The sequence below is a fragment of the Triticum urartu genome, chromosome 1A (genome assembly GCF_056163025.1).
Source record: "Triticum urartu cultivar PI428250 chromosome 1A, HENAU_Tu73, whole genome shotgun sequence".
NCBI lineage: Eukaryota > Viridiplantae > Streptophyta > Magnoliopsida > Poales > Poaceae > Triticum > Triticum urartu.
This window is the reverse complement of record NC_141873.1, coordinates 514093612-514118001: the sequence shown is the minus strand read 5'-3', so window position 1 is coordinate 514118001 and position 24390 is coordinate 514093612. Positions and strand designations below refer to the sequence as shown.

At 44.6% G+C, this 24390-nt stretch overlaps 1 protein-coding gene and 1 pseudogene across 1 annotated transcript; one reads left to right on the top strand and one right to left on the bottom strand.

Moving 5' to 3' along the window:
- Positions 1–394: 394 nt before the first annotated feature.
- On the bottom strand, positions 395–4233 carry LOC125523983 (NADH-ubiquinone oxidoreductase 24 kDa subunit). The gene is made up of 10 exons (XM_048689064.2): positions 4021–4233; positions 3857–3925; positions 3698–3763; positions 3172–3288; positions 2282–2359; positions 2097–2202; positions 1931–1977; positions 1689–1766; positions 1028–1093; positions 395–918 (listed from the first exon to the last, which is right to left on the bottom strand). Exons 1-10 carry the CDS (start codon positions 4117–4119, stop codon positions 811–813), a joined length of 834 nt encoding a protein of 277 aa, XP_048545021.1. The 5' UTR covers positions 4120–4233; the 3' UTR covers positions 395–810.
- Positions 4234–4295: 62 nt separating this feature from the next.
- LOC125533014 (DNA repair protein RAD51 homolog 3-like) lies at positions 4296–6953 on the top strand (annotated as a pseudogene).
- The last annotated feature ends 17437 nt before the right edge of the window (positions 6954–24390 follow it).

The following is a 24390-nucleotide window of genomic DNA, read 5'->3' as shown; positions in this document are numbered from 1 at the left end:
AGTGTTAATAAGGATCATCACCTGTTGCGAGCACACAAGGACGCGGTTGGGGATGCAAATTTGAAACCTTCAGGGTACCTACTTAGTTCAATCAGATGAACTAAGTTTCAAAGACGAAGTGAATTCTAATATTTTATTTCATTTAGTTGAACAAAAGAGGGTTGGAGGGTACCCTCAAGGTTCTAAATCTGCATGCTTACATGCTGTAAAGAGGAAGTGGTGCAAAATGTTAGGTCAGAACAGTCAAACAATGTCCACTAGGTGCTGGGAAGAGATGGGAAAGAGCAGGGACTTTGCGACACCGGGCGCATTGTGCAGTACACACCACATAAATCGATGTTTATAACACTCTTATATCAAAGAGAAAACGTAATACGATGACAGAATAAGAAAATTAGTATATCAAAAAGTTTCTCCCCGAAAATCAGCAATGTACCAGGTCCGTGTTCATTCAAACATTAATGCATGAACAACAGGAATATAACACTGCAGGAGTAGCATAACAGCAATTGATCCAGTGCCCCAGATTCTTATGCCGGATACAAAGCTGCAGCTTCAGAAGAGCACTATCTTTATCAGTGGGCAGTCTAGCTGATGATAAGGAAAAAAGAAGAGATGGTGTGTGACAGGTAGACGCATCCAATTGTCAGACAAAAGAAAGCTTCGACAACAAGATCAATCAAATCGCATGTCCATTGTTGGCCACAAGAAAGCTTTGAGAACAACAGGAGATCAAATCGCTTTCGCGGTTTCCGCAACATACAGTGCAACCGGGCCTACTTATTTGTGTGCTTGCAACTCAAAGCAAACCTAGCAGGCATCTAGGTCCCTGCATGGGGGAGGCTTTGGCTCGCCTAGCAAGGTGGTCATCCCTCCAGCAGGACCACAGTTTTTCCGCTCTGGGTTCTGGGTGCCACGCTGCAAATGTTTATCAGATCGTCAGAACAGGTGTATATTGGAATTAGACCAGATAAAACATGTGGCCAGACATAGTAAGAGAATCTTGTTAAGTTGGGCTAAAGCTTACAGGGGGCGTTTCCCCTCTTCTCAGCATTTCAACAAGCTCAACGACTCGCTTGGGAGTGAGGTCTTCCTGTGAAGGGCAAGTAGAAAAAAAGAAGCTCAAGTTACTTCAAAGCCTCTTCCATTAGCAAAAGGCATGCGAGTTTTAATAAACCATCCTGGTAGGCTAGCAACTTTACGTCTCTAGTGATGCAGTAATTCTATTGAACAGAAATTTAGTTTAAAAGATAACTACGGCAACTTTCTACCTCTCTAATGTCCCCAAAGAAGAAGGTACAGTACAGAGCCAACAAGCAATGACATACAAGTTGAGTGTATTGAGTAGACAAGTTCTGATCTATGCATATACATGAATTTAGAAGTAAAACTACTGTTCAAACATGCACCACTTGTAATCACATCACCCCTTTCCTAACAATATACTCCTATACAGTGATTACGTTCTTCCATTACCCAATTTTTGTTTCTGATCAGTGATCACGTTGAACCAATTGTCCTATAAGATGTGTCATGCTGTTTCTGGCACAGTTCACCCCGCATTATGCCAGCATAAAGTCATTGATACTGACTAATACCAGCAAGTGCAAGTACTAGAGGATACAATTTAGGATAACAGAATAGTGAAACGTTGAATTGTATGATTATCAAGAGCAAAATAAACTTACATAATAATTGTATGTGTAACCATCTGAACCTTTGGTATAGTCAGCCACAGCAATCATGGGAGCGTTCACACAGCAACCCTGTGAACAAACGAGCAGAAGGTGAATAAAAGTGGTTTTAAGGATATATCATAACCAAACATTTAAAACTATTCGTTACAAACATACTACAGACCATTCCTACAGTTATATATTGGAAAGTATAAACTCAAGTAAAAACAAATATTTAAAGATCACGGTGTTACCATGCATTCCATTTCCCCAACAGAAAATAAACCATCGCTTGTCACCTCTGCAAATGAAAATAAATGTTAATTACATCACAGAAACAGAATAAGAAGCTCTTGCTCAGAGGACAAAGTTTGTGGTAACAATTTTACAGATATCAGAATAATTACGCAATATACAAACCGTTCCGTTTAACTCCAAGGTGTTTTAACAGGGCATCTTCGATATCACGCGAACCACGAATCATACAAGGTGTAGTTCCACACACCAAAAGGTGGTATTTTCCCACCTACATAGCATGAAACGACTTCATGGTAAAAAAAGATGGTAGTAATGAGTACAGAGTAGGCAGTCGTGCATCAAGGTACCTTGGTCCGATTGAACATTGAGTAAAATGTTGCAACTTCATAGACCCTGATCGGTGCAACTCCAACTATTTTAGCAATCTGAAAAGAAGACAAATTATTGTCAGGAACGCTGAAAATGTCAAGTGTTCACTTTTCCAAGATAGGGGGGAAAACAACAGAAATTTTAAGAAAGCATAAAATATATTAGATCAGTGTGTAACAAAGACTATGATACTTGAAGCAAAATTGTGAACATAATGGTCATGGTGAGAAAGGATATGCTGCAGCTTTGAATGCATTATATGTTAATATGCTCTATCAATAATATGACCTGCCAGATGAATATATTAGACTTCCATCAAATCAGCTTCATCAGAAAAGAAAAAAAAAACATGATCATAAGAGGTTTCAACTAGTATGTCGACAAACAAACATGTTCTTTCTTAATTAAAAATAGGGACCCCATGTCTCCTAATAAAGCTATTTTTCTTGATTATCAAATCCAGGATAAATTTGTAGTTACCCAATGGTTGTAACTGCCACTTCCAAATGTTTTGTTCTACAAGATGTAACTTGATTCTAGGGTGTCAAAATTAAAGACCAACAAACCTGTGCAAGTCATAAGCTAAACCGACTACTCAATATACACATGATATCTTTCTGTTCACCTATACAGAATATAATTTAGTGTTCCAGACATAGTGTATGGACAGAAGAGTATGCAGAAAAGAACAGCATATACAACGATAAACAAGGGTAAGGTTTTGCATAGTTTCTACAAGTACAAGACACATGTTTTTAACTAAAGAAGGTACATTAACTCATAACAATTTCACCCTTTATATGGAAACGGAATACAACATAACATGCTGACGTTGGAAGGTCACAATTTTGCGCGAATCTGAACTTACAGCGTCCATTGCTGCAACCGGGACCCATCCACCATGCTGCTGCTGTGCAAGATCAAGCATTGGAATAATACCAGATTGCTTGTAGTTGCTTGGGTAATGAGATAGGATTTCGTTAACCTGCAACATTACAACGGAAAATTAGTCCAGGTAATAACAAACTTGAAGCGTGTCAGTAGTCGGATGAGCCATATTAACTGCATTCACTAAGCCCATTTCTCCTGTAAGAAATGGAACATTACGACCCATAGTGCTGTTACAATAGTTCATTCAGGAATAAACGAAATTAACAAGACTGCCCCGTTGCACTAGCCGAAAAAAAGGATGTTAAACTGGAGACTATCATTCAAGAGTATCTATCTAATGGATGCAGCATTACCAGTGCAAATATTAACCTAAGAACCATATCTGAACATCTGAGCACACAATTTAACAAGGTATGTCACAGTTATTTCAAATCCAGCCAATTGACCCCAACAGTCCCCCGCTACACACGCATCGCAGACCCAGACCGGGGGAAGAACAGTACCTTCTCCATGTTGGCCTTGGTGAACTCCCACGGCATGTTCGGGTTGTTGTCCGGCGAATCGATGTGCTACAGAAACAACACAACATATAAATCTAGCTCAATCGTCGTCGGCGGCAAAACAGATCAGACAACCGCAGAAGCGGATCCGAGAGCGCTCACGTAGTTAAGCGCGGAAGAGAAGGTCCGGGAGAAGTAACCCGTGGCGGCCGCGGCCGCGGGGGAGGAGATCTGCAAGGAAATTTCGGCGAACGGGATCAGGGGATCGGCTTGGGGGAAATGGAGGGGAATGGATTCGAGAGGGGAGGGGGAGGAGGCGCGCAAACCGGAGACGGGGAGAGGCGTCGGGCGGCCGACTGTGAGGCGGAGGCGGAGGCGAGGCCGAGGAGGCGGCGGGCCGCGAGGCGGGCGGCCGGGGGCAGCATGGCGGCCAGCGAGGGAGCGGCGGTGGTGGTATCGGCGGGTGGTCGCTTGGCTTGTGTGTGAGAGACCGACCTCTCCTTACCGGCCAACAACAAGGGCACGTCGACGTGAAAGTGGGACTAGCCAGCCCACCCACTGACATTGCTTTAGTGGGCTCCGATTGGACAGGAACGGAATTAAGTGGGCTGGGCCTATTAGCCCATAGAACCCACCAGCCAGCCCCTTTCTGTTGAGGAGGCGCCGCGGCGCAGGCCGCCGCACCTGGCCCCTCCCCCGCCTCGCAGCTTCTCCTTCCTCAACCCCGGCTGGACGCGATGGCCAGGTCGCCGCTGCCGAAGGTGACCTCTCTTTCTTGATTTATCTGCCCGCTGCCCCAAGTCTAATATGTTCAAGGGAGCGGAGGAGCCTAGCGGCGTTCTCAGAGAAACGCACTCCTTGTAAGATGCCGTTTCTTGGCTATTTTTTTGCTTGTAAAACGTGTTATGATTCCGCTCGCCCTGTTTTGTTATGCTTGCCCGGTTGATTTTCCCTTTGGGAATCGAGTAAGGTAATTGTGAAGCTATGATAATGAGATATTTTATATAATTGGCATTCATGTTCTAGTCTTAGTCATTTAAATGTTCTTGTGGATTTATCCGAGGCCAATATAGTTCATCTAATTGAACTGTCTTAACTGGCTAACAACATGTGAATTTATTTTCTACCCATGTGTGAACTGCGATACGTCTTGCTGGTAACGTGTCACGTGATTCGATAGCTTTGCGAGCCGTTGTACCTGTTGCTCTTAATTCTCTTCATGTTTTATATATCCTTGATATGATAACGGATTGCAATAGCACTGCTTCTCACTCACTCAGGCCTCCTTTGATTTGGAGGAATTTCATAGGAATTCTAGAGGATAGGATTCTTGTAGGATTTTTTTTCCTTTAGAGCCCTTTGGTTCATAGGAATGAATTCCTATTCTTATATAGGATTGGTTCCTATCCTCCATATTTCATAGAAAAATAAAAATGAGTCTAGACTCAATGGAAAAATTCCTTTGGTGTCAACCAAATGACATCTTGTTTCCTATTCCTACTCATAGGATTTGAGATACATGTCATCTTATTTCCTACAAGATTCCTATTCTTACGATAATCCTATCATATGAACCAAAAGAGGCCTCAAATACTAGTATGTGACAGCAGCCCAAAAGGCATGGGACGTGTTGCCCGAAGAGCAATCACGGAAACACATCACTACTGGCTCTGGTGACCTGAACGACATACTTGGTGGAGGGATTCATTGAAAGGAAGTTACTGAGATAGTTAACACCTTTCTTGCTTTAGGAATGCATTGCACTCTTGGTTAATAAGCATATAATCGGCTGGGCAATTTTTAGTCAGTTTATCATTCAGCTCTGTTTCTATATCTTGTTTCTTGGTCTCCTGTCTTCTAGCAATAGTGTTGTCAAATTATTCTACTGTTCTGAGTAATCGTGTAAAGTTAGTGAGTCTTTGTTCTACTCTTGTTCTCACTTGTGCATCAACATCTCATACTCCATTGATGTATCTGTGGTGACTAGACTAATCTGTTGAGTAAGGGCTTTCAATTCTTTTATGTTGAGTTATTTATGTAAAATGCCATGTCCATTGATGTATCTGTGGTGACTAGACTAATCAGCTACTAGATTTATTCAGGTGGTGTTCCAGGAATGGGTAAAACTCAACTGGGGTATGTTGCTCCTACTACCGAATCATTGCAATTTCAGAAGAAAATTACCGTGCTAAGTGCCAACTTTTGGAGGATTCAGCTAGCAATCAACGTCCAAATTCTCGTGCGCTATGGTGGCCTTGGCGACAAAGCATTTTATATTGGTATACTTGTTTGACAGAGAGTGATTGTGTCATGTGTCTGTTGAGAAACTGTTAACAATATTTACTGTCATTGTAACAGACACAGAGGGCAGTTTCATGGTTGAACGTGTCTATCAAACTGCTGAAGGGTGTATCAGTGACATAATGGAGTATTTTTCCGTGCCACCATGACAAGGCTTCATCTGGCCAAGAAAATCTGCAACCTGAGCCTTTCCTAGCAGGCATCTACTACTTCTGAATACTAGTAATAATGTACATGTAATGCACGTTTATATTAGGTAGGATATTAGTTGCACGTTATATTAGGTAAGATATATCTGTTGCATGTTGGTATTTGGTAAGATATTAATTACTTTTTCGTGGGAAATGGTAGGATGTTAATTACATGTCAGATTTCATGAGATATCGTTGAGTCAAAACGTGTTTATAACCAATGGCAGTGGTGGGTAATTAGAGCATTAAACGTGTTTGATGCTCAACATTGAAGCGATTTGAACCGCTAGATAACATGATTTGACGGTCGAGATGGTTTGGATATGTCCTTTTGAGTCTTTTTATAGAGGTATAGATGCAGCTACACTGAATAGATTGTGGTGAGGAACTATCTGAAGAAATTCCTCGGAGAACATAAAGATGTAATATTCTTGAACAACTGAGTCTTAAAGTTTAATCATCTGAATTATGTCCAATGTTTTATCCCTCACCTCTATTTTCCCTCAAGATGAGTTTTCCGGCAGTTCTATGTTTACAGAAATGGTTTTCCACCCTTCCGTTCTTAGCAGGATCTACCAAAATTGGTTGAGTGTTACCAAATAACCATTATTTTTCTTTATGCTTTACAGGTGAGGATAGTTATTATTGATAGTGTTACTTTCCACTTTCGATAAGATTTCGATGATCTGGCTCTGAGGACTAGAATGCTCAGTGGATTATCATTGAAGTTGATGAAGCTTTCAAAGGCATATAACTTGAAACTATGAAAAATTGTGCTAGTTGAGTTGAGAAAACCATATAGCAGTTCTTATTAATTAATTGAGATCTATCTTATACTGAGACAGTACGAGTAAATGGATTTTTTTCTATGCACATAAATGTCAGCATTTACAAGGAACACATACATTTTGGGGTGATACTCTGCTGCTGTCCCGGTATGACCTGGTGTTTCTTGCATGCTTTGGCAACAACACATCTATTTCTCATTACTTGCCTCCTTTACCTGATCAGTTTGTAGTACATTATTATATCCTGCTTCATTCTGTTAGAATAAACGTATAGGAGATGTATAGGGTTAGGAGTTTGTTTAAATTCTGTACATCATCTCTATCTCCTTTCCCCATATCTCTCTGTAACGACCTTCCTGGTCAATCTCTCGATCTCTTTCTCTGTAACTCGTATGCCAAGGCTTTCGCCCAATCTATACATGCGGCCCGAGACAAAGGGTTCTACACTTCCCATATCATTTTACATGATACACAGAGCCTCTTCCTCATTAGATCGAAAGAGATTGCATCTAGCTACCTCCGCGACCGAGATCATGTCCACCACCGCCGCTGCCATGACGCCAATGTGATAGCCTGGCTTAATAGGGATGATAGACTACTCATATCAATAAGGAATTTCTTCTTTTTCGGGAGCCCATTCAAACAGAACTCCAAAGTTAAGCGTGCTCAGCTTGGAGTAGTTTCAGGATGGGTGACCGACCGGGAAGTTGCTCCCGAGTGCGCACGAGTGAGGACAAAGTGCGCAGAAAAGACTAGTATTGATTTGTGGGGCCAGTCTAGATCCCGCCAGGAGTAACGACCACCGGCGGACAGATGGAGCACCACCTCGACGAGAAGAGCCCGCCACCGCCGCCCACTCTCACCATCACCAAGGACGGCAAAGAAGAACAAGTTGTCAACTTTGCGAGATCCCTCTGGTATGCACAGCAGCAACAACTTCAAGGATACTTGATGGGTTCCTTTTCCCGTGAGATTCTTGCCCAGATCGCCACGCTCCAGACGTCGGCCGAGGTGTGGCGCACCATCCACACCATGTTCGCTGCTCAGAGCCAAGCCCAAGCGATGAACACTCGCATCGAGCTCACCAACCTCAAGAAAGGTAATATGTCCATGGCTGACTACCTTGGTAAGATCAAAAGCCTCACCGATGAAGTCGCAAGCACTGCTGCGGCGCTCTCTGATCCGGAGATCGTCTCCAAAATTCTCGCCGGCCTGGACATGGAGTACAACCCGCTGGTCTCTGCGCTCGCCGCCAGGGTGGAGCCCATCACCGTCTAGGAGCTCTACAACCAGCTGCTCAGTTTTGATGCCCGCCTCACCCTCCTCCATGGCGGCGACCTTCGGCAATCCTCCGTCAACTCTGCCTCCCATGGCCGCCCTCCAAGGGCAACGTGGCGGTGGGCGCGGACGCGACGCTCCTCAGGGCGATGGCGCTCGCTCTGGTGGGGGAGGGGACAACCCCAGCAGCGGCGGCGGTTTCAACAACAACACCAGCGGCGCTCGCTCCTCAGGGAGTATCCTGGTAGTTGCCTTCGATCGATTTTCAATTAATGTTTCAACTATGAACATAGGAAATGTCAGACGACGAAATGGATTTCGGTATTTGCGAATACTACGAAGACGAGCACGGCCTGTACGACAGAATCTTTCTAGGTGATGATAGGCGCTTCAGCATCAAGCTGGACGAGAACTTCGAAGTGGATACAGTAAGTCACAACGACAAGTCTTTTTTCGTAATTAAGCATGACATATGCTTCATTTGCTTCAACTTATAATTTAAATTTTTACTATTCTACTAGCGTATCCCCTGCCATGCAAGAGTTTTTGTCTTGGATATGATAGGTTTCAGTTCTATAAAAATACTATGGAGGTAAAGAGAGTTTACTTGAAGACCGAGCATGGTTATACTTTCCACGCAAAATTATACAACGCAGACACCTACACATATTTTGAATGCAAAACTTGGCAAGCACTATGCAAGACTTATGCATTTGAGCCTAATATGGTTATCACCTTTGATATTCGTCCGGAAGATGATATTGAAGGTAATATCGACATCTGGGTCGATGTGCAGACGCCTCCAGTTATACCATTATGTGAGTTTCTCAACCATATTTATGTCTTCGATATTGTTTATTCAAAAATACTTGACAACTAATTTCTATTGACAACTTATTTCCGTTCAAGCAAACCTGTCCAACGCTTGGTAGACAGGACCTACTACTGTCCCGGGGCTGAACTAAACTGCGAGGAGATAAGTCATTATGTTTCATGGCTTGAGGATCTTCATACTGTCAAGACAAATTATTTTTTTGGACTTAAAAATCTTAGTACTCAAAACGTGCGACCAATAGTGTTCGTACTGAACTACGGTCACATCTATTTAGGAAAGATGGTAAGATTTTTACTATTTGTCCTCAGTGCATCTTTTGCATACATTATTTTTTAAGCTAAACTTCATTGCTAAGTATGTTACTATACGATGTTCTTCAACAGGGACTCCCGATGAATGTTGTGCCTCATTGGATCGAGACTAAAGGTCGCATGAGAATTGTTAGCTTACTGCCTAGATTTCCTACAATGCACTTTAGTGCATTCAGGATTTCTAATAGCGAGGAATGCTTAATAGTGAAAGAATGGAGCAAAATTGTGAACGATCACAGAGAAGTACTAGGGGGCAGCAATCAGAAGCGCAGCCCACGATTAGGAGACAGGTTCATCTGCATGCTCCAACTTGATGAAGCAGGAGTGCTACACATGTTTTATGTTATTTTAGCTGAGAGAGAGCAGTAGGAGTGATTAGCTAGCTAGAAATGAGTTCTGATGATTAAATAGCTAGTGTTGGTGGTAATGACTATGATGATTATTATTAGGTAGTGTTGGTGGTGATTAGATAGCTACCGCGGCTAGTGTTGATGGTGATTAGCTAGCTAGAATGAGTTTGAAGATGATGATGTGTGATACACTATGACTATGATGATTAAATAGCTACTGTTGGTGGTAATGACTATGATGATGATTAAATAGCTTGTGTTGGCGGATTAGATTTAAGTGGAGGCAACATGTGGTGCACATTGAAAGTACTACTAGTCCAAACTAGACCAGGTTTGGATTAGTAGTATACTTTTGACATGCACCACATGTTTCCTCCACTCAAACCTAATCCACCTTCATTTGACACACTGTTATGGACATATTGATATAACAACCTCATAATTGGTATTGTACCAAAATTTGTATAACGGCGTATAAATACACTAAAAAATGAGAAAAAGAATACTAGTAGGGATGGAGATTAAACACGCTACAACTAGCTGTATTAGCAGTAGCGCTGGAGCGAAGAAACGCTGCTGCTATATGTCTTAGCAGCAGCGCACGTAGCATGTGCTACTACTAAGGAATAGTTGTAGCGCCTTATCAGTAGCGCGTCCTCCCACGCTACTGATAGGCAAAATACCTGTGCTACTGCTAGGGTTTTCCCTAGTAGTGAAGCACACACGAGAATATTCACCTCACACTATAACTCCCCGGCAACGGCGCCAGAAAAAGGTCTTGATAACCCACAAGTATAGGGGATCAATTGTAGCCTCCTTCGATAAATAAGAGTGACGAACCCAACGAGAAGCTAAAGGTAGAACAAATATTCCCTCAAGTTCTATCGACCACCGATACAACTCTACGCACGCTTAACGTTCACTTTACCTAGAACAAGTATGAAACTAGAAGTGCTTTGTAGGTGTTTGATACGTCTCCAACGTATCTATAATTTTTGATTGTTCCATGCTATTATATTATCTGTTTTGGATGTTAATGGGATTTATTTTACACTTTTATATTATTTTTGGGACTAACCTATTAACCGGAGGCCCAACCCAAATTGCTGTTTTTTTTGCCTATTTCAGTGTTTCGTAGAAAAGGAATATCAAACGGAGTCCAAACGGAATGAAATCTTCGGAAACGTGATTTTTGGAACAAATGTGATCCAGAGGACTTGGAGTGGACGTCAACAATCAACGAGGCGGCCACGAGGCAGGGGGGCGCGCCACCCCCCTGGGCGCTCCCTCCACCCTCGTGGGCCCCTCGTTGCTCCACCGACCTACTTCTTCCTCCTATATATATACATACACCTGGCAAACATCCAAGAGCACCATGAAACCCTATTTCCACCGCCGCAACCTTCTGTACCCAAGAGATCCCATCTTGGGGCCTTTTCTGGAGCTCCGCCGGAGGGGGCATTGATCACGGAGGGCCTCTACATCAACTCCATGGCCCCTCCGATGATGTGTGAGTAGTTTATTTCAGACCTTCTGGTCCATAGCTAGTAGCTAGATGGCTTCTTCTCTCTCTTTGGATCTCAATACAAAGTTCTCCTCGATTCTCTTGGAGATCTATTCGATGTAATCTTCTTTTGCGGTGTGTTTGTCGTGATCCGATGAATTGTGGGTTTATGATCCAGATTATCTATGAACAATATTTGAATCTTCTCTGAATTCTTTTATGTATGATTGGTTTATCTTTGTAAGTCTCTTCGAATTATCAGTTTGGTTTGGCCTACTAGATTGATCTTTCTTGCAATGGGAGAAGTGCTTAGCTTTGGGTTCAATCTTGCGGTGCTCGCACTAGTAGAAAACAGGGCTTTGGTCCAGGCCGGGTCAGCCCATTTGTCCCGGTTCAGTCCAGAACTGGGACCAATGTGGGCATTGGTCCCGGTTCGTGAGCCCAGGGGGGCGGCCGGGCCACGTGGGCCATTGGTCCCGGTTCATCTGGACCTTTTGGTCCCAGTTGGTGGGATGAACCGGGACCAATGGGCCTCGCTCCTGCCCCACCACCATCGGTCCCGGTTCGTGGCTTGAACCGGGACCAAAGGCTCCCCTTTAGTCCCGGCTCATGTCACCAACCGGGACCAATGAGGTGCCTATATATACCCCCTCGTGCAAGAGCAGAGCACAGTGCTCTATTTTTTCTGGCCGAGGGGGAGAGGGCTTTGTGGTGCTCTAGCTCACCTCCTATGCACATGAGGTGTTCGATAGAATGCCCGAGCCACACTACTTAAGCTTTCTCCTCTTGAAGCTCGACCTCCAAGCTCCATTTTCCTCGAGATTTGTCTAGATTTAGCGGTCCGTCACGCCCCGTCCCCGTCTTCACCACCGTCGATCACCCGCGCTGATCTCATCACCGACACCACCGTGGTGAGCCTCTTGTTCTTATCTTCTTTCTGAAAGGAAAAATATTCTTACTTGTATGTTTAGATAGATACTTGTATCATTTTCTTACATTTATTATTGCATCTTATATAGTGCGATGGTTTTGGTATCCGCCCCCGTCAGCCCTCGTCCTGTCTATGATTCGGATGTGGTATGTATATTATCTTTATAACTATTGGTTCATTTATTGTTTATGAAAATTATGCCGACCAACGTGACATAGATTTTATTTATCTAGGATGTATGTGAATCGGAAATGCCAACCGACCCTATTGTCGAGAGGTTAAATTTAGTTGAAGAAGAAAACAATTTGTTGAAGGAAAAAATAAAAAAAATTGAGGAGGAGAAGATGATATTGGAGTTGCATGTTGCGGATGTCGTCGATGATCACAAGATCAAGATGGATGCAATGCGCTTGAAGATTAGAAAGATTAGAAAATATGCCATTCATACCGAGGCTTGGTATCATTATGCCGTTGGATCAATTGTTACCTTGGTTGCGATTATGATCGCATTTGTTTTCGCATTGAAATGTTTTACATAGTTTCAATGTATGGTTTAATTAATTAGATGCTCTGGAGAGCTATATGTTTTTAGATGAGAACTATGTGTGCACTTTGGTTTTAATGTGATGATGAACTTCTATTAATTTGGACACTTAATTATATATAATGCACGCAGATGAACCGGCAATGGATGTACGGTGACAGACACACCCGCGAGTACATTAAGGGCATGCATGAGTTTCTCGATGCGGCTGAGGCAAACAAGCAGAATGGTTTTATGTGTTGTCCATGCACTGAATGTGGCAATACAAGGTCTTACTCTAACCGGAAAATCCTTCACTCCCACCTGCTTTACAAGGGTTTCATGCCACACTATAATGTTTGGACGAGGCACAGAGAAATAGGGGTTATGATGGAAGACGGCGAAGAAAAAGAGTACAATGACAACTATGTGCCCCCTGAATACGGTGATGCTGCAACGGGGGGAGCTGGTGAAGATCAAGAGGAACCAGACGACGTGCCCAATGATGCTGCCACGGGTGAAGCTGCTGAAGATCAAGAGGAACCAGACGATGTGCCCGATGATGATGATCTCCGCCGGGTCATTGTTGATGCAAGGACGCAATGCATTAGTCAAAAGGAGAAGCTGAAGTTCGATCGCATGTTAGAGGATCACAAAAAGGGTTATACCCCAATTGCGAAGATGGCAACACAAAGCTTGGTACCGTACTGGAATTGCTGCAGTGGAAGGCAGAGAATGCTGTGGCTGACAAAGGATTTGAGAAGCTACTGAAAATATTGAAGAAGAAGCTTCCAAAGGATAACGAATTGCCCGACAGTACATACGCAACAAAGAAGGTCGTATGCCCTCTAGGATTGGAGGTGGAGAAGATACATGCATGCCCTAATGATTGCATCCTCTACCGCGGTGCATACAAGGATCTGAACGCATGCCCGGTATGCGGTGCATTGCGGTATAAGATCAGACGAGATGACCCTAGTGATGTCGACGGCGAGCCCCCCAGGAAGAGGGTTCCTGCGAAGGTGATGTGGTATGCTCCTATAATACCACGGTTGAAACGTCTATTCAAAAACGAAGAGCATGCCAAGTTGATGTGATGGCACAGTGAGAACCGAAAGAAAGATGGGAAGTTGAGAGCACCCGCTGACGGGTCGCGGTGGAGAAAAATCGAGAGAAAGTACTGGGATGAGTTTGCAAAGGACCCAAGGAATGTATGGTTTGCTTTAAGCGCGGATGGCATTAATCCTTTCGGGGAGCAAAGCAGCAATCACAGCACCTGGCCCGTGACTCTATGTATGTATAACCTTCCTCCTTGGATGTGCATGAAGCGGAAGTTCATTATGATGCCAGTTCTCATCCAAGGCCCTAAGCAACCCGGCAACGACATTGATGTGTACCTAAGGCCATTAGTTGAAGAAATTTTACAGCTTTGGAATGGAAACAGTGTACGTACGTGGGATGAGCACAAACAGGAGGAATTTAACCTTAAGGCGTTGCTGTTCGTGACCATCAACGATTGGCCCGCTCTCAGTAACCTTTCAAGACAGACAAACAAAGGATACCACGCATGCACGCACTGTTTAGATGACACTGAAAGTATATACCTGGACAAATGCAGGAAGAATGTGTACCTGGGCCATCGTCGATTTCTTCCGACCAACCATCAATGTCGAAAGAAAGGCAAGCATTTCAAAGGCGAGGCAGATCACCGGAAGAAGCCCGCCATGCGCACCGGTGATCACGTGCTTGCTATGGTCAATGATTTACACTACGTAATCTTTGGAAAGGGTCCCGGTGGACTATCTATTCCGAATGACGTTGAGGGACACGCACCCATGTGGAAGAAGAAATCTATATTTTGGGACCTACCCTACTGGAAAGACCTAGAGGTCCGCTCCTCAATCGACGTGATGCACGTGACGAAGAACCTTTGCGTGAACCTGCTAGGCTTCTTGGGCGTGTATGGGAAGACAAAAGATACACGTGAGGCACGGGAGAACCTGCAACGTTTGCACGAAAAAGACGGCATGCCTCCGAAGCAGTATAAAGGTCTTGCCAGCTACGCTCTTACGAAAGAAGAGAAAGAAATCTTCTTTGAATGCCTGCTCGGTATGAAGGTCACGACTGGCTTCTCGTCGAATATAAAGGGAATAATAAATATGCCAGAGAAAAAGTTTCAGAACCTAAAGTCTCATGACTGCCATGTGATTATGACGCAACTGCTTCCGGTTGCATTGAGGGGGCTTCTACCGGAAAACGTCCGATTAGCCATTGTGAAGCTATGTGCATTCCTCAATGCAATCTCTCAGAAGGTGATCGATCCAGAAATCGTACCAAGGCTAAGGAGTGATGTGGCGCAATGTCTTGTCAGTTTCGAGCTGGTGTTCCCACCATCCTTCTTCAATATCATGACGCACGTCCTAGTTCATCTAGTCGATGAGATTGTCATCCTGGGGCCCGTATTTCTACACAATATGTTCCCCTTTGAGAGGTTCATGGGAGTCCTAAAGAAATATGTCCGTAATCGCGCTAGGCCAGAAGGAAGCATCTCCATGGGCCATCAAACAGAGGATGTTATCGGGTTTTGTGTTGACTTCATTCCTGGCCTTAACAAGATAGGTCTCCCTAAATCACGGTATGAGGGAAGACTGACTGGAAAAGGCACTCTTGGAAGAGACTCAATAATATGCAGGGACGAATATTCTTGGTCTCAAGCACACTACACAGTTCTACAGAACTCTACCTTGGTGACCCCGTATGTCGATGAACACAAGAACAGTCTGCGCACCAAACACCCGGAGCAGTGCGACGACTGGATTACATGTGAACACATCAGGACTTTCAGCAGTTGATTGGAAACACGTCTCAGAGGTGACAACACTGTTTGTGATGAGTTGTACTTGTTGTCCAGGGGACCATCTTTGACTGTATTGACTTACAAAGGATACGAGATAAATGGGAATACATTTTACACGATCGCCCAAGATCAAAAGAGCACCAACCAAAACAGCGGTGTCCGCTTTGATGCAGTAACCGAGAGCGGAAAGGATACATATTATGGTTACATAGTGAACATATGGGAACTTGACTACGGACCTAATTTTAAGGTCCCTTTGTTTAAGTGCAAATGGGTCAATCTGTTAGGCGGCGGGGTACAGGTAGACCCACAGTACGGAATGACAACAGTGGATCTGAAAAATCTTGGGTACACTGACGAACCGTTCGTCCTAGCCAATGATGTGGCACAGGTTATCTATGTGAAGGACATGTCTACCAAACCGAGAAAAAGAAAAGATAAGGAAGCGAATACATCATACGATGAGCCAAAGCGCCACATAGTTCTTTCAGGAAAAAGGGACATCCTGGGAGTGGACGGCAAGATAGACATGTCTGAAGATTATGAAAAGTTTCATGAAATTCCTCCCTTCAATGTCAAGGCTAACCCAAGCATCCTGATAAACAATGAAGATTATCCATGGTTACGGTGCAATAAGCAAATGACACAAGCGAAGAAAAAGTGAAGACTTTCTCCCGCAACTATTATGATGATACCATGCCAAATTTGTAACAGACGAGTATGCTATGCCAACTTTTTCAGAGTTCATTTGAAAACTATGAATTTAGGTCGAATTTTCTTTATAGGTGCATCTATGTTCAAATTTAAACTATTCAAATTTGAAAACTAATGGCACTAACAGAAAGTTTATATTTTTTCTAAAACTAATGGCACTAACAGAAAGTTTATAATTTTGCTAACCAAAAAGCAAAAAGAATTAAAAAATAAAGCAAAAAACAAAAGAAAATAAATAATACAGAAAACAAAACAAAAAAACTGGAAAAAAAATAAAAATAGCAACAATAAGTATTTTGTTGTAAGTAGAAACAAAATAAAATAAATAAAGCAACAAAGAAAACAAAAAAACTAAAAAAGTGTTTTCAAATTTGAAAACTAATGGCACTAACAGAAAGTTTATAATTTTTCTAAAACTAAAAGCAAAAAGAATTAAAAAATAAAGCAAAAAAAAGGAAATAAATAATGCAGAAAACAAAACAAAAAAACTGGAAAAAATAGGGCTCACCCCTATAATATTTGTTATGACTAACTAAAATTACCAAATTGAGTATAATGATAAAACATAGTAATATTAAATAGCAGGAAAAAGATTGACTCAAAAATCAATTTTTATAGTAAAGTTATTCATAAACTAGTGATTCACACAAATTTTAAAAAAAATCAAATTTAAACTATTCAAATTTTAAAACTAATGGCACTAACAGAAAGTTTATAATTTTTGTAACCTAAAATAAAAAAGAAAACACTACAAAACTATAAGTATTTAGTTCTAAGTAGAAACAAAAAAACAAAAAAAGTGCCACCTACTGGGCCCCCACGGCCTGAATACGACTAGAAATCCTACCATGGGCCAGGATTCAGGCCCGCGGGAGGCCCAGTAGGCCCACAGGCACAGATTGCAGTGTTAGGCCCAAAAGCCTGCTTTAGAGAGGAGCTCGAGAGGGAAGGCGCACCGCACCTTATAAACAGGTGTGCCTCCCTCTCAACTAGCGAGGTGGGACTAAATATTTGGGTTCGGGGCAGCACATGCCTTTGGTCCCGGTTGGTGGCACCAACCGAGACTAAAGGGGGGCATTAGTCCCGGTTGGTGCTACGACCCGGGACTAATGCCATCCTTTAGTCCCTGTTGGTGCCACCAACCGGGAGCAAAGGCCGCCGCTTCCCGCCCTTTGGGCTGCTGAAAAGAGGCCTCTGGTCCCGGTTGGTGGCACCAACCGAGACTAAAGGGAGGCATTCGTCCCGGTTTGTGCCACGAACCGGGACCAATGCTGTCGGTATATAAGCTGGACTTGTGAAAATTTCACAACTTCACCGTCAGTTCGTGCCCGACGCCCCAGCGCTGCTCCTCGTCGCCGTCGCCATCATCGCCCCTGCCTCCGACGCTGTCGCCGCGCCGCCCTGCCCCCGACACCGTCGCCTTGTCGCCCCTACCTCCGACGCCGTCGCCGCGCCGCCCTTGCCTCCGATGCCGTCGTCGCGCCGCCCCTGCCGTCGACCACGTCGTCGCCGCGCCGGCCCCTGCCCCGCGCCCTAGCCCCTTGCCGCGGCCCGCCCCCGCCCGCCGGCGCCCTTGCCTCCCCCGCCGTCGCCATCGCCAGACGCCCCCGCTGTGAGCCGCCGCGCCGGTCCGGCTCTGTTTTGATTTTGTATTAGATTAATTTTTTGTTCATATATATATATAATGTATATTTGTATGTATGTGGCTATATGTAAGTTCAGAGCATGTTTTTATTAGATTAATTTCTTATTAGATTTATTACATTAATGTTTTTGTTCACAGCATGTTTTTGTTCATATATGCATTTTTTTGTTCATATGTGTATTAATGTTTTTGTTGCATATATGTAATTTTTTTGAATGTATATATGTATGTGGTAGCTATATATGCATGATGAGGGGGGTGGGGGTCGATATACCCCCTCCCCGATAATTTCAACATGAGCGGAGGTCGATATACCCCCTCCCCGACAACATGAGAGAGGGACGAGGGGTCAAGAGAACTAAATAAGAAGAAGAAGAGGAGAGGAAGAAGAGGAGAAATAAATAAGAAGACGAAAAAAGAAGAAAAAGAAGAGGAGAAGAAGAAAGGTATTCTATTTTCTCTTCTTCTCCACTATTCCTTTCTTCTTCTCCTCTTTTTTTTCTTCTTTTTTTCTTCGATCTTCTCCTCTAGCTATTCCTTTCTTCTTCTCCTCTTTCTTCTTCTTCTTCTTCTTCTTCTTCTTCTTCTTCTTAATTTTTATCGGGAACGAGGGTGTCGAGGATCGCCGAGGGGTCGAGGGTCGGGAACTAGGGTAGAGGGTCGAGGGTCGTTAAGGGGTCAAGGGTCGAGGGTTTCAGGGTCGAGGGTTCAAGGGTTCTATAGGGTCGAGGGTCGAGGGTTCCAGGGTCGTCTAGGGGTCGAGGGTTCCAGGGTCGTCGAGGGTTCGAGGGGTCGAGGATCGCCGAGGGGTCGAGAGAGGTTTCCTAGTGTCAAAGTATTGAAGAAATCCATGCCTTCATCATTAGCCGGAAGTAACCAGGGCATGTTGGTACGAAGTTCTGCAAAGTTGTTCTGGAATGGAGTCCCGGATAGGATAATCCGCCTTTTGGTACAAATTCAGCAAAGGCCTTCCAAATAGTGATATTCGGAAGGCTCTTGCTGAACTTTGTACCAAAAAGCGAATTATCCTATCTGGGACTCCGTTCCAGAACAACTTTGAAGAGCTTCGTACCATCATGCACATGTTACTTTCTCCTAATGATGAAGACATGGTTTTGTTGAATCCTTTGACACTACGCAACCTCCCGACCCCTCGGCGATCCTCTCGAACATGAGAGGAAGAAGAGGATCGCCGAGGGTTCCAGGGTCGTCGAGGGTTCGAGGGGTCGAGGATCGCCGAGGGGTCGAGAGAGGTTTCCTAGTGTCAAAGTATTGAAGAAATCCATGCCTTCATCATTAGCCGGAAGTAACCAGGGCATGTTGGTACGAAGTTCTGCAAAGTTGTTCTGGAATGGAGTCCCGGATAGGATAATCCGCCTTTTGGTACGAATTCAGCAAAGGCCTTCCAAATAGCGATATTCGGAAGGCTCTTGCTGAACTTTGTACCAAAAAGCGAATTATCCTATCCGGGACTCCGTTCCAGAACAACTTTGAAGAGCTTCGTACCATCATGCACATGTTACTTTCGCCTAATGATGAAGACATGGTTTTGTTGAATCATTTGACACTAGGCAACCTCACGACCCCTCGGCGATCCTCTCGAACATGAGAGGAAGAAGAGGATAAAAAAAGAAGAGGAAGAAGAAAAAAAAAGAGGAGAAGAAAGAATAGAGGAGTTCTCTCCTCTATTCTTTCTTCTCCTCTTTTTTTTTCTTCTTCTTCCTCTTTTTTTTATCGGGAACGAGGGTCGTCGAGGGACATAGATGTAGTGTCGTCGTTGTCGATATATACCCCCTCCCGATAGCTTACTATGATTAGGTAGCTAGTTCTACGTTTGGCACTAATATATCCATCTGTCATGTTTGAATAATAATTGCCATGTTGTAAATATTTGTAGAAACTATGGACACCGCCCTAGACGAAGCAAAAGAAGCGTTGTTGAGGGACATAATCGCAGAAGGAAGTGATGCCGTCTCGTTGTTTCTCAATGAAACCGATGGTCTGGAAGGAGAGGGTGAACAAGCTGGCTACGGTGACCTAATGCCGGTGCAAGAAGAAGAACACGAGGACGGCTCCGGTGACCCAATGCCGGTGCAAGAAGGAGACCGTGATGACGGCTCCGGTGACCGAACCGAGTCCGGCCAGGTATATATATTAGTTAAGCCTGTGCTGACTAGCTGATTGATGCATTCATTGTTTTGGTATGTACACATATTAATTAAGTCTTTGTTCTTTTTTCTAGCCCTCCAGATCGAGCACAACTTCGGTAAAGAGACGAGGCCCGAAGAAAAAGTTGAGCTCGGATGAAAAGTTTGAGATCATAGTAATCACGCCCGACGGCCAACCGATTGAACCCATCCGAACAAAGAACGCATTTGTTGCTCAGTGTGGGGTTCTGGTTAGGGACAAGATCCCGATAAGCATCCAGCAATGGTTTAAGCCGACTACGGAAGACCCTGAGGTGTCTTATGTCAATGATATGCAGAAAAATGATCTTTGGACTGAGCTGAAGTCAAATTTCACCCTACCGCCAGAGGATAATCCAGAGAACCCAGTTAAAGAGAAATTAATCAAGTCTTTTGCTCTTAAGAGGATGGCAGAACTATTCAGGAGGTGGAAGAAAGAGCTGAATAAGTTTATCGAAAATAATGAGACACCAGAATTCAAGGGCAGATATGAGAAGATCAGAGACCACTGGCCCGCATTTGTGGCCCACAAGACATCGGAAAAGAGTAAGAAGATGTCGGCGACAAACAAGCAAAATGCTGCGAAGAAGAAGCTTCACCATCGCACGGGGTCAGGTGGCTACCTCATAGCCCGGCCTAAGTGGCCCAAGACTGAGAATGATCTGGTTGATAAAGGTATCGAACCAGAGACAATTAACTGGCCAGACCGTTGCCGAACTTGGTTCTTCGGGGCTGGCGGAACCTTGGACCCTGTAACAGGGAAGTGCATTTGGACGAACGATGAAATGGACATACCAGTCAGGAAGCTTAAGCAGTATATCGAAGCAGCGCAGGAAGGGACGTTCTTTCCAGACAGAGAGAACGACGAGCTCACAATGGCCCTCGGGAATCCTGAGCACCCTGGACGGACACGAGGCACGCCAGGCTCCATTCCGTGGAAGGTTGGGTTTTCGGACGCAGGCGGTTACAAATCCCATGAGAGGAGGAAAAAAGTGCAGCAGACCCAAATGCAGGCGCTGCAAGCAAGGGTAGACGCGATAGAGGAACGAGAAGCAAATCGCAGCAAACGTACTGCCGAAGCCTCCCCCGAAGCTACCCCGCCATCTCAGCGCAGAAGCAGCGTGGCTTCCACCGAGCTGTTTCAGCCGGAGCATGCCTTGACGGCTCCTGCCAGCTATCCCGTGGATGCTATCACGGAGTCTCAAAATTGCCACCTTATGACGCAATGGATGAATTTGAAGGTCAAGGCGGCTGTTGGCTCTGTTTATCCTACTGAACCCGGCGCAACTTTTCACTGCCGGCCAATTCCAGAAGGATATGCTAGGGTGATGGTGGATGAAATAACGGAGGGATTTGAGGACCTCCAGCTTGACCACCCTACCGGTGAAGGGGAGACTCGGCTGGGGTCTACTCTGAAGACTCCATGCCTATGGCGGAAGGAGCTCATCAACCTTCCGAACTGGACGCCTCTGCCTCCTCCTCCTCCTCCTCCGGCGAGTCAGGGCACTCCGCCTCCTCCACCGCCTCCTCCTCCGGCGAGTGACGATCAGGGCCCTCGGCCGGCTCCTTCTCCGGCGCGTGGCGGCACTCCACCTCCTTCTCCGCCTGCGCCGACGCGCCCGAGCAGCCAGCCTCCTCCTTCTCCGCCTCGTCAGCAAGGGCGGAAGAGACCTGCCGCCGCTCCAGCTGCTCCGGCGCGTCGTAGTCCTTCTCCTCCGCCTCGTAAGCAAGTAAAGAAGACAACCGCTCCGTCTGCTCGGTCAGCGTCTAGCAGTACAACCAGAGGCGGGAGGACATACAGATTCGGTCCTTCTCTGAAGACTCCACAGAAGTTACCATACGAGAGGACCCCGGAGGAGAACGCGAAGATCGCGCGAACCGAAGTGGATGACTGGTTTCAAGGGTTGAAAGCAAAGAGACATCCACCTCCGGAGGAGAAGGTAGATCCGGTGAAAGTGAAGCGCACTCTGGCTGCCCTGGCAAAACCACCCAAGTCTCCGCCGAAAGGCAACTATGAGCGCATTATTGCAAAGACATGGGCCGAAGCAGAGCGGTCGGGAAGTACAGTCAGTGATCAAAGGCTGAAAGAACGACGAGCAGCTTGGAAACAAATTGCCCAGCTCGGCGAACAAGCGAAGCAATCGTGCCCCCCCTCAAGGTGCCTAGCGACATCGTCGATCCGAGGATGGTGCCCGGTTATGGCAATGTTGACGATTACCTGCCCGACGATGTACATTATGATCCCATGGAGGTGCAGATACACAGATACGAGTACGGGAAGCCTCTCGTTAAAGATGAAAAATCTTTAACAACGATGATGTGAAGATTACATGATTGGTACTTGAAAATCTGCAGAGAGTCTGGGGGGAGGAGTACTTTGTATGCGAGAGTTAAACCGGAGCATGACCTCGTTGGAATTGAACTGTTGCCTATTCCATTTGAGGAGTTCTATCAGTTTTTCAATCAATTGGCCCTCGATAAAACAACGATCACCTGCTACTGTCTGTAAGTACTACTACTTCTGTCATTAAGTCTCTCTATATAGCTCATCTCTTTCATTGCATGTATTTATAATTATCCTCACTATATTATGCAGAATGAAGATCGCCGAATTGAAGAAAAGACAAATCGGTGATATTGGGTTCGTTAACACATATCTCATAGATGCAACTGAGGTTGAACATCGTCCCGGAGATACCGAGGCCAACTTGCTACGATCATTCAAAAAAAATGAAAACAAAGATATAATACTCTTTCCTTACAACTTCAAGTGAGTGTTACTATCTTGTGCATATTCGGTTTCCCTTATATATTAGTCCAGGTTATAGTAATGTAATTGATGAGTTATGCATGCGTGTGCAGTTTTCACTATATTCTCCTAGAGATTAGGCTTGAGCAGGGAGTAGTAACCGTTTTGGACTCTAAACGAAAAGATCCCCAGGAGTATGCGGACATGACTGAAATCCTCAAGAAGTAAGTTAAATCGATCATTATCCACCATATCAGCAACTTTGTTCATTTCCTGATATCAAATAATTGTTTTCTTTGTCCGGCAGGGTTTGGAGAAAATTCACCAGAAAAGTTCCGGGACTGCCGAAGGAGCTGGAATTTAGACACCCGAAAGTAAGTACTATAGTAGCATGTTCCGCGCATCTCCTAGTGATTCAAGCGCTAGTTTCATCAATACCATTTAGCATTCTTGCTTATCAGTTTGATTGACCTCTATTTCTTGTAAAGTGGTTGTGGCAGGAATAAGGGAATGATTTCTGTGGATACTACGTCTGTGAGTCCATCCGCCACATGACATGTGAGCAGGGCGGGTACTCTGACGAACAATATGAAGTACGTAAATAACAACATTCACAATTTTATTTTATTACCATGATTTGTATTGAGTTTCATTCATTCATATATATATATGTATTGACCCCCTTCTTCAAATTAGATGTTTCGGAAGCGGGATGAACTCCTAGCACCAGCTCGCATGCGAGCAATTCAAGAGGAATTGGCGGCATTCTTTCTTGACCAAGTAATCGCTGAAGACGGAGAATACTATGTGGACCATGAGTCCATATGATTATATTTGTAAGAGATAATTATTGTATATATGTAGTCGGTAGTGTCGGATAGATATACGAGAACTTGTTGTTCGACCAATCTCTCGGAGAAGGAGAGGTGGTCGATATCACTTCTCTCTGTATGCATATATGTTCATGATGATCTTCTGTTTCCTTCGTTTGCTTACTAGCTAACTAGCGTGTCTAGTCCTCTCTATACGTATGTATAGTACGTAGCGTCGACCAAGCACGGACGTAAGAGAGGACAATTCTCTCTATTAATTATAGCTAGCTAACACAATATATGAAACACCTAAATTAACCCCCCAAAACCCCCAAACCCCCCCCCCCTTTCAAAAAAAAACAAAAACCCCAGGCACAGAAATGCTGACGCGTGGATGCCTATTGGTCCCGGTTGGTGCCACCAACCGGGACCAAAGGGTCTCCTGCCTGGGCTCTACGCACTGCCCACGTGGAGGCCCATCAGTCCCGGTTCTGGATTGAACCGGGACTAAAGGGTCGGGGCATTAGTACCGACACTTTAGTCCCGGTTCAGGAACCGGGACTAAAGGCCCTTACGAACCGGGACTAAAGGCCCTTACGAACCGGGACTATAGGCCCTTTTTCTACCAGTGTCGATCCCAGTGACAGAAAGGGAAACGACACGTATTGTATTGTTGCCATCGAGGATAAAAAGATGGGGTTTACATCATATTGCATGAGTT

Bases quoted from the DNA above. Each gene is read 5' to 3' on its own strand.
- LOC125523983 (XM_048689064.2), bottom strand. From the start codon at position 4,119: ATGCTGCCCCCGGCCGCCCGCCTCGCGGCCCGCCGCCTCCTCGGCCTC. The intron at 2,360-3,171 runs GTAAGTTCAGAT...TCTTCTTTTCAG, and splicing joins CGGTTGCAGCAATGGACGCT to ATTGCTAAAATAGTTGGAGT. The intron at 1,767-1,930 runs GTAACACCGTGA...GTTTGTTCACAG, and splicing joins TTGGGGAAATGGAATGCATG to GGTTGCTGTGTGAACGCTCC.